This window comes from Chaetura pelagica, unplaced genomic scaffold (genome assembly GCF_000747805.2).
Source record: "Chaetura pelagica isolate M959 unplaced genomic scaffold, ChaPel_1.0 scaffold20, whole genome shotgun sequence".
Taxonomy (NCBI): Eukaryota; Metazoa; Chordata; class Aves; order Apodiformes; family Apodidae; genus Chaetura; species Chaetura pelagica.
The window spans coordinates 859,773-876,025 of record NW_009951958.1 but is presented as its reverse complement, the minus strand read 5'-3'; the positions used below and the strand labels follow the sequence as shown (position 1 = coordinate 876,025).

Genomic DNA, 16,253 nt, shown 5'->3' with positions numbered 1-16,253 from the left:
CTACTATGTGTTGATCACATGTGAGATCTTGCTGCATATGATTTGAAAAACTGAGTTTAAGATAAGCAGTTAATTCTAAAGGACCAAATTTTTGATACAAAATTAAATTCTTGCTTAAATAATTATTTGGTTGATAGTTCTTAAGAATCCAGTCAGACAGACTGTTCTTTTTGCAATCTCTAATCTCCATTTATTTGGCACAAAAATAGCAATGGTTTGTTATGGGGCGTGACATATTTACAGTTCTCTAGTAGTTTTTTTTCCTCTTGTGGTGATCTGACATGAGAATAAGCTAAGCTTGCCAGGGCAACTGAAGAAGACTTTTTCTTAAGAAACCAGATTACTTAGTACTTAATTTCTGTAAAAAACTGTAATCTTCTCTGAGACAGAAGTATCTCTGCTTTACAGAACTAATGCTTCTTATCACTACATGCTTAACTATTCTGCTTCAAGTAATTTGCAAATATCAGCCCGCTTGCCTGGCTTTCCAGAGCTGTGTCACCTCTTGGCCCCTGCTCCAGCCTCCTGCTCCTTGCAACAGGGTCAACAGGTCCCTGTCTGATGAATTGCCTGCACCCTTACTTTTGCAGGCATTATGTTCTGCCCTGCTACCTGCCTGGGTGTCACAGAGGTCCTAGGCTCAAGTGCATTTGGTTGGAATTTTTGCAGAGAAAAAGGTTTTTTTTCCAGCCACAGATGCTTCCAGATGTTTTGAGTCCATATATTGCAGGGAAAGTACTTTCAATACAAGAACCTCTGGTAATTTGTCACTGCCTGCCCTGTATAATGAAGAATTAAACTCTTAGCAAATGATGCTGCTGCTGAATCAGGAGTAATGTAGGGGGTAATTTATCTGTGGAACGCTCAAGCTTGCCAGTGGCATTCTTGACACTAGATATGCTGTGGAATCTGACTTAGTTAATTATTTTGCCTCGGGAGGTACTTTGTTTTGGTATCAGTAAATTCACTTGTCCAAGTCCACTGAGAAAAAAAATTGCACTGAGGAAGAGTTAAGCCTATAAATGACATTGCTTTCATGAGGGCAAAAACATGCTGCTGTGGCTACACAGTAGTTGTTCACAATGAGCTCCCTGTATTGTTGCTTCTGATCAGGGAAGCATCTCATGTCCTTGACCCTGTTTCCTAATTGCTTGGGTGTGGTACATCCACTGGCTACTGATGGTATTAAGAAGGTGTTCTCCTCAAGGCCTCCTTGCCATAGCAGATTATGTTATTCATAGCACATCATGAATTGCGTTTGAAGAGAAGCATCTGGCTTCTTCATCAAGGTTTATACCTTATGAATGTTGAAAAGCAGATACCACTGGTATTCTGCATCTAAGGTAACTATAAGAGTATTTTTTCTCTGACTAAACATTTATTAAAAAAAAAAAAAAAGAAGTTACAGAGATAGATACTACAGTAACCCAGCCTCCTGAGATGGCAGGAGGAATCCTGACCCTCTGTCCATAGAGATGCAAGAGCTGATGGCTTTGCTGCATGCACGGCTGGATGCAGTACAGCTGGGCTCCTGGGCAAGTTAATGCTTGGAATAAAGAATTTTCCAGGATGTGGAGCAGTGCTCACTCCTGGCTATAGTATTTTGACCTTCCTGGAGGGCAGAATGAACAGGCATGTGTCCTTTGTAACCTACTAGAAGTTGGGGTTGAATCCACTGAAGTTTTGAGTGATTTTTTTGAATGAGGAAAAATTTGCAATAGAGAGATCACCTCTGTTCTTTGCAACCCCTGTAAGCCCTGTGAAAGCAGTCCCAGCATTTAATCAGATAAAAACCAAATTGTTTTTATCTGATGACTGGTAGTGTTGGGAAATAGTGTGCTTCAAGGTTATGGCGATTACCTGCTTCTCTGTGCTGAGGACAGGTTTATAGGATGCAGCCTCTACTTTGCTGTTGCTGCCAACCATCTATCTTCTTGCTGTGCTTCACTGGTCACCTCATGGATACACTCAAAAACAATGTTGCAGCAAGTGAATGTAGTCTAGGTAATGGTTTTCACACATAACTGCATCTTGATGATAGCTCCTTCTCTTTTCCTCTCTTTAACCTCATTACTGTAGCATCAGAAGCATTAAAATGACTTAGGTGTGTCCACAAGTTCCAAGCACAGGCTTATCTTCCTGTGTTGCTGTCTTGAGTATGGCATCATGTAAGGAGTTCAGAGGTGCTGCTTGCAGAGTTAATGTGAATCTGGAAAGGCATCCATGAGACCTTCCTCCCTACCCACTCCATTCCTGTAATTTCCTGTGGGCACCTCAGTGCTTAGAAAATTAAAAATCTGAAGTGGAAGCACAGTTTTCCTGAGTACTTTAAGGTGGATGCTCATCTGAACACACGAGCAGTTGTGTTGGGAGCTGCTGCTGACAGCATTGGATACACTTCAATGTAATAGTTAAACTGTGCACTTAGTTTGTTTACTGTAGTATCCTGGTGTTTATATATCTTAAGAATATCTCAGTTTGCTGTTCAGCTACTGCGTGCTGGAAAGGAACTTCAGTGTTTAAAGCTAGAATAATCCAGTTCTAAAATGAATCTAGATTTTGTAGAAAGTGTACTGGTTTGGAGACTATTATATTCATTGAGGTATAGCTTGACCTTGAACTACTGATATGTTTCTGATGAGCAATAACTCTAATGACCTTGCAAATGTAGAACATACTGATATTGCTAGGACTTTTCAACAACAACAAAAAATTACTTCTTTCTAAAAAGTATGAAAGATCATTGTCCTTTAATTTGCTGAGGAATTGATTTTTAAGCTAAAGGCAGGTGATTAAGAAGGCTTCTGAACCTGGGTTTTATCCCTGCAGGAAATTGTACAGGTATAGCATGATTTAAAGCTGTTAAGCTTAGCAGCTGCTTAGCTGCTGGTGCAGCTTGGTACAGAAATGACATTAATGATGAACAGTACTGATATGAATGACATTAAAGTAATTAACACTGACTTTATGGTTGACTTGCAGAGTGGTCATTGATGGTCTTTGAGTGCCAGTGCAATGCTGCAGTTAATTTGCTAGTATACTCACAGTTTTACCTATCAATAAAAAATTGTCTTGGCTTCAGCAACTTGTGACCAGCCATGCATGCTTCCAGTTTTGAATACTAATGTCACTTTCTTTGTGATCAATCATTCTCTGCATTAAAATTACTGTTTACAGAGCACTGAAGTGTGTGGCACATCACAGGGCAGAAGCTGCCTTCCTTTCTTAGAAAATGAGAGATACATCAACTTCTCTGTTAGGAGTCTTTATCTTCTGTTAAAAATAGCATGCTAGAGGCTGGAACGTTGGCAGGCATCATGGCTGGCTTGCTTTAGACATTTGAGTCTTGTTTTGTCTGTGTTACCTTTGTGTAGGTTCTAGAATAGAAAAAGGAAAATATTTTCAAAGGGATAATCTGACTCTGTTGGAACTGGAAGTGTGGCTGTATTTCATAGAGATATGGTATTATGAGCAAATATATTAAAATTGTGATTAAACTTCGAAGCCTCTAAAGGCATGTGATTAGTATGCACAATAAAGTGATTATAGTTTTTAATGCCCGATTTTTGAAATTGGACATTTAGTGTCTGTTTTAAGCCTGCTGTGCATTAAGCAATGTTAAATAGTTGGGCTGCTGAAATTGGAAGATGACTGTGTATAAAGCGGTCCCTAGAATATTCACATATGGATTATAATGTCTTTGATAGTTGAACAGAGCATAGGTTTATGAAGGGAAAGGTGTGAACTTCATCGTTTGTTTATGTGTAGCTGAAAATAATACCAGTTAGACCTTGTAAGTCACCACTGTGCTCTTACCAATAGGGATGTATTTTAATTTGGAGGTGATCCAGTCTGTGTATGTTTGTGGGTTTATTTTGAAATGGACTTGGAAGTGATAACTGTGGAAAGCATGAAGGTTCAGAATGGAAGAAACAGTAGCTGGTTAATTAATGAAAATGCACTTTCCTTCTTGAGTGGAGATAGATTTTCTTGCTCTGGAAGGCTTGTAAAAACTGTTAGTCCAGGGATGATTGTTAGAAAGTTACTTTGAAACAAAACCTTTCACTCTTTACAGTTATGAGGTGTGGTGTTTCATAGATGGAAAAAAGCCTTCCAGAATCAGTCTTACAGAGCTCATCACTACTAAACTACAGAGAGCCAGTAGCTAGACCAAATAAAGAGGCTTCCCTAGAGGTCTACAACTTAACCAGACACACTGTGACCTTCCTTCCTCTGTTTTTCAGCCATTTTTCAGGGGACTACGTTGGGAGGACGCTGCTGTATTGTCTCTCATGCTTACATGAAATGCTTAGAATGATGTTTTGGATTAGGTTATCCCCACTTCTTCTCTCCCTTGATTTTTGTTTTGTGAGTGGTTTCTTTTTCTGTAAGCTTAGAATTGTTTAGGGTTTTTTTAGGTGACGTAGTAGGACCACCACCTTTCTGGTGGTTTCATTTTCCATCATGAGAAAAATACAGACAAGTGCCTGGTTTATTACTGATAAGCTAATAGCTTATTTTACTTTCACTGCGAGGATGTTGAAGCCTACACATATGTGAATAGTCTTAAAAAAACTCTTAACTCTGCAATGATGTTTGTCTGCACTGCTGTACTGATGAAGAAGAAAATTGATTTGAAGGAGCTGTTCCACACACTGAAAAAAATCAAATGTAAAATCTGATTAAAACAATTACTATCCTGAGAGTGTGCTTACATGTGGTCTTACTGTGTAGTCATCTTTTTATTAAGATTGCTTTCAGTCCTTGTTCAGATGAGAACTGCTTTGGGCTCTGTGGGCTGTACTGGCATGAGGATTTTAGGGATGGATCAGTTTTTACTGTCGCTTCTCACTCTCTGGATGCTTTTGAAATTAAACATCATTGAACATTGCCTAAGGAGATAGGAAACAAAAATAGAAAGCCTTCTATTTCGGCTGTGGTTTAGGATTGAAAATTTTACTCTGATTAAAACAAAACTCGCCTTGGATGTCATGTACAAAAGTGCTTGTATCTTAGCACTGTTGAGCTCAAAGGTAAATGTTTGAGGCCACCGCTGCAGTCTTTGCTCTCTGTTGCCATCTTGGGGTGAAGGCTCGGTCTTGGAGGCTTCAGGGTCGGGATGAAGACTGATACTACAAATGCGTTCAGTAACAGTGTTTGTAGAGTGCAGCAGGTGATTCTGTTGACAGTTGCTTCTATATACAAAATATACTTAATTTAACCCTTCTTTTCTTGGGGGTTCAGGAATTGAAACAACTTAGGTTTTGCAAAATTTATTCGATAGTGTACTGAAGGGAGTATCTATTTGGAAGTCTTTCTAAAGGCAGAATATATATGTATAGGTTTGCAAGATTTTGTCTTCTATTTTTTAAAGAGGAGAAAGTGATGCTGAAACATATTTTTCTTCCCTCTTATTGTCAGGTTTTCTTCACCAGTGGAGTGAGAGAAATAGAGACTGAAGATGAGTGAGCTGGAACAGTTACGGCAGGAGGCCGAGCAGCTGAGAAACCAAATCAGAGTAAGAATTGCTAAGTGCCTATTTTTCATTATAAAGTTCCTCCTTTAGAGGAATAAAGCTTGCATCTGTAACTTGCTCCTGTTGTAAGCTGTGCAGAGCTGAAAATATTTTCAGAATATTTGTTAAAAAAAATCAGAAAAGCAAGTCAGTGGTACAATGAAATGTGTTCATAATGTTTCTGGAACAAAGCGTTGTATTTCCTATTGAAGTTTGAAATGTTTCATTACTAGGGAGGTGTGAGTGTCTGCAAATTTTTTATTTTTAATTTTAAAGACAAAGTGAGCAGCAAACTTCTAGAACCTAGGCATGACAAAGTGGGGCTAAAGGTATTAGAAAAGCTTCTTTCTGTGCTAAAAGTGGCCACTGCACTGCCACTCATGATAAGCGTGCAGGTCAAAGTATGAAGTGTGAGAGAAGACCTTCCAGAGGTAGGTGTAATTTCTACAGGCCCCATTTCTTTACTTCCTCTTGAATTTACTTATTTTTTGAACATGCGGATCCTCCCATATGTGCTAATTTTTTGTTGAAATTGCTAATTGAAGATGTGCCTGAAGTCAGTTTACCAAGAATCTGTTGCAACGTGCCTGTGTATTTCAGCAATGGAGTCTTCAGTAGAGAGGAAAGAACAAAGTATAATAAGGATCTTCAAAGTCTGTTTATTCTTCATTAAAATTTCCTTTTCCTAAACATGAAGCATTCGTAAATCTGATTTACACTGGAATGCCTTATTTGCAAACATTCATGTCAGCTAAGACTATGGGTTTCTTAGAATATGTTGCATGTGCACTGACTTTTTTAGCATGGTATCTGCTGGCAGCAGTTGTTTTGTGGTGGTGTGCTGTTTGTTGCAGTGCATGTTCAGCTGCTTGTTAGTATCAGCCATTTGATAAACACGCTTCATGTTTTGGGGCAAATGTTGCTTTCATGGTTACTCCTTCAGTATTGTCCAAGAAGAGCTGTCTGCTGTCGTTTTCACTCAACGCACTCATGAAAAACAAGTTGGGGCTCAGTCAGTGTTGTGGCACTGGGTACTCCTTCTAGCAGCTCTGTAGAGGAATGCAAATAAAATACTTTTTCTTAAATGTAAGCTTGATTACAGCATTGAACAAATGAAAGATATACCTAATGTCTCATTTTTTTCTCTGCCTGAAGTGTGAAGATTTTCTCACTATGTTATGTTGTGGAGAGCCAGTTAGTTTTATTTCAGTCTTAGTAATCAACCAGTCTGGTTTTATGCAAAGTCTGTTTGTGTCAAGATAGAGATACCAGGCAAGAGCTATACTGTGTTGCAGGAATGTTGACTTTTGTAATTTTGGAGCATAAGTATCAGATTGGCCCTTTGTATAAGCACTCCATTTTGTGATTTGAAGTTGATTGAACATTTGCCTTGTAAATCTTATCACCCAAACTTGTAACTGGATCTGTGCAGATATAGTTGAGTAACCATGTGTAACCACAGCTTTGCCATTGGAGTATTTTGGCTCAGCATTGGCAATTAGTGTGTGCCTCTTTGAATCTGAGTGCAGGGTTGGTTACCTTAGCCTTAATTTTAGCTTCAGGTGACTATGCAATTTAAAAAATGCTCCTGATGACTTAATATTCAAGAAGCTTTCTAACCATACAATTCAGTTTCAGATTTGTATCTGTAACTATTTTTCTGTTTATTAAATCATTGCACAGTTTTCTTTCTAAGTAGGTGTTTGGTAAAAAAAGAGATACAGGATCTAAAAAACAAATTTAAGTGTGTAGAATATCTAGCAACCTGGTAATTTGCAGGAATTCTTTTTGGTGCACTCCCAAAAAGAGGTGAGATCACTAACACCATTTCATGTTTTACATGTAGCAGCAGTTTGCTGTTTTATTTGTTTACAACTCCTTGGTTTTACTTGATGTGTAAACTGCATGAATTTTTAGTGCCAGAAGTTTGAAACATCAGTGAATGATGAACTATTATATAGCAGGGTGGCTTTCTGGTTGAAGTTGATTCTTAGTTCTGTCTACAATAAAGTTCACATGTGCTGCATGTCCTCATTTTGAGAATTGAAATTTAGGATATGATTTCTGGAAGTGTTGCATACTTGGCACAGTGTCCTTTGAAACTGAGTGATGTTCTGAACAAATAAGGCAAATTTTTGAGAAAAAAAAAAAGTGTGTATACTAGAAAATTGTGGGATTGCACACAGACCAGTTTTTCTCTCAAATTCTGCATTATTTACTACATGAACTGAGAAAAATCTACAGTTATGCAAAGGAACTTTTTTGTGTTATGACTCTAATGATTCTGTTAGGATGATGCATATGTAGAAATGACAGCTAAAATGTGATAATTAAAATAGCTTGCTGCAACTTTGCTTTTCCTGCACCTTTGCCAACTGTATGGCAACTATTAGACAGCCTCAAGTATAGGTGTTCTAGTAGAAATCCCTTTAAGAAAAATGGCTTTGTTCCATTCAGATTGCATTCAGAATTTATGTTGAACATCTTGAAATGGTTCAGCTAAATTAAACAATTAAAGTTGGTTAAAATCCAGTGAGTTTCTTCCTGTGGATGAAGTAAGTCCTGAGTGCTAGGGGATTTGCTGCCCTGGTATTTTAAACTCCTCCTGATTCCAGATGTCAACATTTTATAAATATTTCTGCAGTTGAGGTATTTTAAAAATAAGTTGAGATGACTTAATCCACTTTCAGGCTTGCTTTCTGGGAGGAAAGCTATAAAGGGTGATAAATAAACATGCAGTAAAAAAAAACGTAAAGTTGCAACGTCAAGTAACTCTCGAGAAAGAGCTTGAAAAAATCCTATTCTGAATGTGTTGATGCAGTTCCAAAATGTGTGAGTAAATGTTTCCTTTCTTCCTCTCAAAGAGAACATTACTATTAGTAAACAGATCAAACACTTTCCTGAGGAGGGGGGAGACAAAAATGAGTGGTGAAGGCCATCTGTCATTTGTGGGCTGCCTGCTTCGCTGCTCACAGAAGTTGGAAGGTATTTGGAGAATTTATAGGGAGTCAGAGGAGGTCTTGTGGCCAGTCCATCAGTGCTGCTGTCGATAGTTTTATCTCCAGCTTGGGCTATAGAGTCCCTGTCTAATTTTAAGCCAATTATTTTAGACTGTCCTTCTCAGAAGAGGGTGCTGACCACGTGCCTATTTTTGTGTTCTGAAGAGAGGTGTCTGAGTTGCAGGAGCAGAGTGCAGGCACTGAAATCACGTTTTGCCAAATGGGAGTGTTGGAATGAGGCTGAGGCGCTCGCCTCCTGCCGGGCGTCCAGCCCGTGCCTCGGGTTGTGCAAAAGAAAGGGAAGTCTGGTTTCTGGGCAGGGCTGAGTAACACACAGAAAGTAAGTCATGTGACCATGGAGTCGTAAATAGAGAAAGACGAGTATCTGTGGAGACCTGAGCACCATCTATTCCATGAAAGCTTCTGTGAGCCTGCTGGCTGACCTGCCTTCCAGATCATGCCTGTTCATTCTCATCCCACCTCTCATACCTTGCACCGTCACGCCTGCGGTGGATGGCAAGGAGGGTTAATGCAAGAGCCTCCTCTAGCACAAAGCTTGCTAATCATGTATAATATGTGGTTGCTTTTTCAGGTGGATCAGTTCTTCCTCTTCTCTTGGTGCTCAGCACACCCTGAGCAAGCATATCCACACCAGGGAAGGAGTACAGGGAAGAGGGTAGGCACTGGGACTTCAGGATGACACCAAATGCCTTTGAATCACATATTCTGTAGAAAGGGAGATTCAAAGATTGCTGGGGCATGATCCTTCTGAAGTCCCTCTTCCTCCACTACCATCTAGCTTGTGTGTCAGTGCTTTAGATCCCTTGGACAATAAAACATACTAGGTGACAGAAGGCATATTGGCATGTAAGTTGTGGTTGGCTTGTGGCTTTTTGAGTGTGGTGAAATCTAGCTTTAGAGTTATTTTTTCTTTTAGACACTTTCAGATAATGCTCATTGTTGCCTTTTAGATTCAAATTCTTCCACTTTTGTTTCAGGATGCAAGGAAAGCATGTAGTGACACAACTCTTGCTCAGGTATGTTCTTTATTCTGTGCTTAGGCTGTTACGTGATATATCGAAAAAGTAAAATTCCCTACAATATATTACTATAACAAGTTCCTGTTTAGTAACTGGAAGAATAAAGTGAAAGAAGCCTTTGGAAATGCACTGTGTATTTATACAGTTACATAAAACGAAACAGCACCATGAAAAAACCCAAACAAACAAACCAGCAAAAAAATCCAACCAGTCGTAAAATCCCCCCACCATCATAATGGGTCCTGCCTCCAGTTTACCTTTTAAATAGAGTCTGTTTATTTTGTTTAGTATGTTTAGAAAGAAATAAATGTCTTTTAGCTGTAGTTTGGAAACAAAAGTATTTTGCATTGCAAGTTCTGTCATGCTTTAAAAAGTAACAGTGCAGTAACAGTTCTACCATTGGTTTTATTTGGAAAATTTCAGATTTAATAATATGAAATAGCCTCAGTACTACATTGTATTATTGTAACAACCTTTCTGAAGCTTTCAGGCAAAGTCATTGTGAAGTGTGTTTGTGTATCTTCTGTAAACCCTTTTTTCCTCAGTGCTGCATGCAGCCTAACTCTGGGTTGTACATCAGTATGCTTTTTTTTATTTTTTAATGTTGCATGCCAAGACAGATTATTTTCTATCAAAGTTCAGATGTGTATAGTTATCTTGTATATTAAAAATAGTCCTCAGTATCTCAGAAGTTTGTTTTATTTATTTTTAGATCACAACAAGTCTGGACTCAGTGGGTCGAATCCAAATGCGAACAAGGCGTACGCTTAGAGGTCACTTAGCCAAAATCTATGCTATGCACTGGGGATCTGACTCAAGGTTAGTAAAGCAATCCTTAAACCTGTAGTTTAAGGGTTGGAATTGTAGACTTCAGAATTAGTATCAGGTGTTGGGAGTCATGTGGTATGGTCTTGGTGCCCCCACGAGGGGATCACAGACCACAGCTGCGGTGGGGTTTTTGTCTTCAGTTATAGTTTGCCTTTTTAAAACATTACACAGTGGTACGAGAGAAGCCTTCGTAGATTCATAGAATGGTTTGTGTTAGAAGGGACCTAGAAGATCATCTAGTTCCAACCCCCCTGCATGGGCAGGGACACCTCTCGCTATGTCGAGTTGCTCAAAGCACCGTCCAACCTGGTCTTCAACACTTCCAGAGAGGAGGCATCCACAGCCTCCCTGGGCATCCTGTTCCAGTGCCTCACCACCCTAACAGTAAAGAATTTCTTCCCAACGCCCAACCTAAATCCTTGATTGAAAGGAGAGGTACTTTGCTTTTTCCTGCCACAGGCATTTTGCCTTTTCCTTCTTTTAGTTTTAACTAAGTTCTCTGAGTCTGTCTAACCAGAGGAGGGTATGTGCTCAGGCATATTTTTTGGATGATGGATATTGTATTTTCCAATGTGTTGAATAATTATGTAACTTCTGTGATAACAGAGATATAACAACTTTAAGAACAAATTCTGTTTCATTGAAAAAAAGAACTTTGTACATAATGGGAAAAGTTCTGTAGCTTCTAGAAGGGAATTTTGTCATGCTGCCTTTAGAGCAACTGATGGTCAGATGTTGTTAGAGCCTTGTGGTCTGTTCTCCCTCCTGTAGTCTAGAAAGGGTCTAGAATCTGCTCTCAGAATAAGATTTATTTTTCCCTTTATTTCTTGTTTCTATTATGTAGCTGTATAGTTAAAATGTTAGTATATAAGAAATAAAAGCAACTGTGGAGAGAGTTCATAAAAGGTGTTTTCAGGAAGTTCTCTAGTTCTGTCCATTGTTAATCATGTCTGTGGACATGGGGAATCTTTGGTCAGGTAATATATAGCTCTTTGCAGGTTTTTTCCAACATATGTTGCCACTCCCCCTCCCCCCCCAAAAAAATAAAAAAATAAAAAAATAAAAATTCTGACATTTCTGAATCACCTGGTCATGTTGTGTGACTATTTTGAGATATTTTTTGTTTGTTTTATATTAACATATTTTATTTTGTATTTATATTTAGGCTACTAGTCAGTGCTTCTCAAGATGGAAAATTAATTATTTGGGATAGTTATACAACAAATAAGGTAGAGTTACTTATCATTTCTGTCAACAATTCATGCATCATTTGTGTTTGAGGGGGTTTGTGTCTATTTTTTTCTATGTTTGCAAGGCAAAAATGAAAAGAAGCATTTTTTTCTAATTCCCACACAATCCTTTTTTTCCTTTCATGAGTAGCTGATTACTAGAAATATGTAGCAGGTTATGTCTCTGAAGCAGTGGTTCTGGTTAGTATGTGATTTATTTTCTGTAGTTTGCTAGTGCAGTAGCTTGCAGCTGTTGCTCTCTGCCTGTGTGGTGTTGCTTCTGAAACTAATTTGGTTTTAAATTGTAGAAATAAATGACCTCAGAATTTACAAGACTGCTTTGCTTTTGAGGGCAGGGAACGCTTGGGGGGTTTCTGGGGTTTTGGGGTTTTTTTGTTTTAAATAAAAAGCTGTTAAATAAGAACAGCTTAGGTAGAGTGGAGTGGTGATCTGCTGCTATAAACTGTCTAGTCTCTATGGGTACAACCATCCCATTTTACAACCTATAGTTCAGAGATGTGTAAGTGGACAAAGAAATTAAATAGAATAAACAAATGTTAAATATTTAAGTTTAGAATAACTCTGCTATTAAATAATGTTATGCTCAAGTTCTTTCTATCTATCTATCTATCTATCTATCTATCTATCTATCTATCTATCTATCTATCTATCTACCCTGGAGACTGCTGGTATTTTTAACCTCAAGATGTATGTATAAATATGAATGTGGGTTGTAATATGTTCTAAAATCAAAATCACACAATCTACTCCATGTGTTTAATCTACTAAAATTCCTTAACTGATATGAATGACCTCAGTGAAAAATGAAAGTGATTCATGAGCTCTGTCTTTCTGAAGATGCACGCCATTCCTCTGAGATCCTCCTGGGTGATGACTTGTGCCTACGCACCCTCTGGAAACTATGTTGCCTGTGGTGGGTTGGACAACATCTGCTCCATATACAACTTAAAGACCAGAGAGGGCAACGTGAGAGTGAGCCGGGAGTTGCCAGGACATACAGGTCAGCCATGTTCTTGCTTGACCTTTGGTTTGTGTTGCATCACATGAAACCATCTCGCTTTGGGGTGTATTGAGAACTGTGAAAAAGTGTTTTTGTTGTTTCCAGTCTAGCTGTGGGTGATCTTTAGTCACTGCTCTTGCATTTAAACTTCAGTTACCACTCCTGGGTCTGAAACTAACGTGACTGACTGGTTTGTTGTTTTTTTGTGGTTCTTTTTTTTAGGATACTTATCCTGTTGTCGCTTTCTAGATGACAACCAAATTGTCACTAGCTCAGGAGACACCACTTGGTGAGTTTTTGTTCTCTGTTGGTCTTTATTTTCCACTTTTTTTTTCTTTTTCTTTTTTTTTTTTTTCCTCCTTTCCAATGTCTTAATTTGCATTTTAAACTTAAACTCTCAAATAACCATATACGTTTTGTTGATGTTGTCACTTTATCTGCAGTGCTTTGTGGGATATTGAAACTGGTCAACAGACCACCACATTCACTGGGCATACTGGCGATGTGATGAGTCTCTCTCTGAGTCCAGACATGAGGACTTTTGTTTCGGGTGCCTGTGATGCCTCCTCAAAGCTTTGGGACATACGAGATGGAATGTGCAGGCAGTCGTTCACAGGGCACGTGTCAGATATTAATGCAGTGTGTGTAAGTGATCATTTGTACTTCCACCTGGGAAGAAAGGGGCAGGATAAAAGGAGTAGTTGCATGAATTCAACTTACAGTCTACTGGGTTACCTTGATTTAAAATAATTCACTTGGTTAGGGCAGATACTGTTAAATTGTATGTAACAAAGAAGGTTGTCTAATAACTTAGGAACTGGATTTTAATAGAATTTGTATTACTAGTATCTGTGATGCATTGAGGCATCTTCGAAATAGTTTTACCTTTGCTTTGGTACAGTAACTGAGACCTTTTTTTAAGAAGGAAAGAGTCAAGGGGGGAACTTTTTGCACTTTGGCAGTGTGTTAAAAACTGACAATTGTAGAAAATTACAATATGCTGAATGGGAGCAAAGTAACCAAGCATCCCCATCTTGGAAGTTTTTTGTTGAATGAAAGTGTATTTGATATTATCTGTTGAAAAGAGCAAAGGCAAAGTTAAAATCAGGACTTACATTGAATATTCATCCCTGGAATAATACTGTAGTGTTTATAAACTGGGTTATATTTCCTCTCTCTCATAGTAACACTATGTTCTGATCTACAAGATACAAGCTCTGATAAATAGGGAATGAAATCTTATGTCTAAGCTGCATCTGGTTTTGATAAACATGAAAAATTACTAAGGCTGAGAAATACCAGAAGCATGACCAGTAGAGAAATGCAGTTCCTATACTTAGACCTGTATGCTCAGATGCGTTGAGCTCTTTTCATTCCCATTTCAATCAATTTGGCTGTTGTAAGAATGACTCTGCTTTGGAGTAGATTTTTTTTGGACATTGAATAGCTTACTTGCAATCTTCTATCTTGGCTGAGCCAACCTGGCTGACCAGCCTAGGATGGAACACAGTGTTCCACTTCACCCAGGTCTTCCTGGCCCACAGCCAGGACATACACAACTACTTTTTGCTCCATTTTGTAGGAGTTAGTTGCATCCCTGTTGACTCTTGTTCTGCTGCATGCAGGAGCTATCTGGGTATGATTCCAGTCATTCAGATGTTACCAATCCTAATCTGAAAGTGTTCCATTGCACAGCTCTGTATGCATTTTTTTCCAACTTGCAGATTTTTTTAAAAAGTAAATAATTTTGCCACTATCTGGTCACCTTGGCAAAACAATCCTGTGATGTCTTTGAAATCATACATGAACAGTGTATTTTTCTGGTCTCAAACTCCTGTCTCTTAATTAAACCTTTCAGTTTTTCCCTAATGGACATGCATTTGCCACTGGATCTGATGATGCCACCTGCCGACTCTTTGACCTCCGAGCAGATCAGGAATTGATGATGTATTCCCATGACAATATCATCTGTGGGATCACTTCTGTAGCCTTCTCCAAAAGCGGCCGCCTCTTGCTAGCAGGGTATGATGACTTCAACTGCAACGTGTGGGATACTCTGAAAGGGGAGAGAGCAGGTGAGTACACAGAGCTGCAAGGAGCTGTAGTTTTGCATTTCCTTAGCAAAAGATGGATATTCAAAATTGGTGCAAAATGCAGAGCTAGTTCATTGCCAGTGCTGCTGCTGATGCTGCTGAATCTGCTTGCTTCCTTGTAACACTGTCTTCTTTTGGAATGGCACCTTTTTATTGCTTTTGGTTTTATCTTCCAGTTGTTCCATTGCATTGCATTTTGCACCTGTGTGATGTGTGGGGTAACTGCTCCAGTCAGTGAGATCCTCTGGTTGTTGGGTGTTGGCCGTTCTTTGTGTGCTGGAAGATACCAGCGCTTCAGTCCAAGCATCAGCCTCCAAAATAGTCTTATCTCTGCAAAAATGTATTTCACTGAATTGTATGAACTTAAGAAATGCAAAATTAGACATTTGCGTTGGCTTTTGCACCCATCAGAGGAAGCAACTCATAGTATTAAGAGAATACCTTTAGTGCTTGAGTTAGTCACATCTGTCAGGGTAGACATCATGTTTGTAGCACAGCTACAGCTTTCCCACTTGACAAAGTGGTTTAAATGGTGGGGCCTGGTTCACTTCTGAGCCTTGATTCTTCTGTTCAGGCTGAAAATTTGTCCTTTTCCTTAAGGGACATGGATGGGTTGGGTTTCAGTAGGCCTGGATGTGAAACCTTGGGAGAGCTGACAAGTGCAAGAATGGGTGGAAGGAAAGCAAAAACAGAGCAGGAGGCAGGGTACAGTGCTGTTTTTTAATAGCCTGGCACAATACGTGGGGGATTTTTAATGTCTGGGATTTGTGAAACACAGGAAACTCAAGGTAGTTCCTATATCCAAGGCATTGTCAGAAAACATCACACTTGGTTTTGGAAGTACATGACATACTGAAATAGTGGACAGCATTGCTGAAAACAGGGAGAAGTAGAGAGCCTGATTGGGGATGAGGTGGTCTTTGGGGTAGGAAGAAGGAGAAGTCATAAGGGCAGAGAGAAAAATGGATGTGGTGCTGTTTTTTTTAAAACCTTGTTGTTGAGTTTCTTCATGTGGCAGTTGTAATGTGTGTTGCTCTTCAGGGTAAAGACAAAGAGGATGATTAGATCTTGCATGATGCCTTTTTTTAGCAAATGTGAAGACTCTGGAAGAGCAGAGTAACAGCTGAAGTCCTTGGCATCCTTGGAATATGAATTTTAATTGCTTCTTCTTTTCCAGGTGTCCTTGCTGGCCATGACAACCGTGTCAGCTGTTTAGGTGTTACTGATGACGGCATGGCTGTAGCTACAGGGTCTTGGGACAGTTTTCTCAGAATCTGGAATTAACTGGGAGCCAAACATGTACATTCTCCATTTGAGATCTGGAGAGATCAATGCTGCAGCCTATAGCTGTGAAATAACATTTCTACCTTGTATTTGCAGGTGAAGTTTTTCTATTCACTGATTATTACACAAAAAGGCTTTCTGTAAACTAGAAAAAAAAATCAAGTGAAGAAATAGGGGAGGGGGGAAGAAATCACTGACTTTTTAAAAGGGGCCAGCACACATAATCATGGTGACCGACAAACTA

At 39.1% G+C, this 16,253-nt stretch overlaps 1 protein-coding gene across 2 annotated transcripts; it reads left to right on the top strand.

Moving 5' to 3' along the window:
* Positions 1-5,421: 5,421 nt before the first annotated feature.
* GNB4 (guanine nucleotide binding protein (G protein), beta polypeptide 4) lies at positions 5,422-16,253 on the top strand. 2 transcript variants are annotated; one of them, XM_009999248.1, is made up of 9 exons: positions 5,422-5,518; positions 9,513-9,551; positions 10,267-10,373; positions 11,548-11,611; positions 12,470-12,632; positions 12,855-12,921; positions 13,076-13,277; positions 14,491-14,707; positions 15,903-16,253. In XM_009999248.1, exons 1-9 carry the CDS (start codon positions 5,462-5,464, stop codon positions 16,007-16,009), a joined length of 1,023 nt encoding a protein of 340 aa, XP_009997550.1. In that variant the 5' UTR covers positions 5,422-5,461; the 3' UTR covers positions 16,010-16,253. The 2 variants fall into 2 exon arrangements, with proteins under 2 accessions (XP_009997550.1, XP_009997557.1); XM_009999255.1 differs by lacking the exon at positions 9,513-9,551 and having other exon boundaries at positions 5,462-5,518.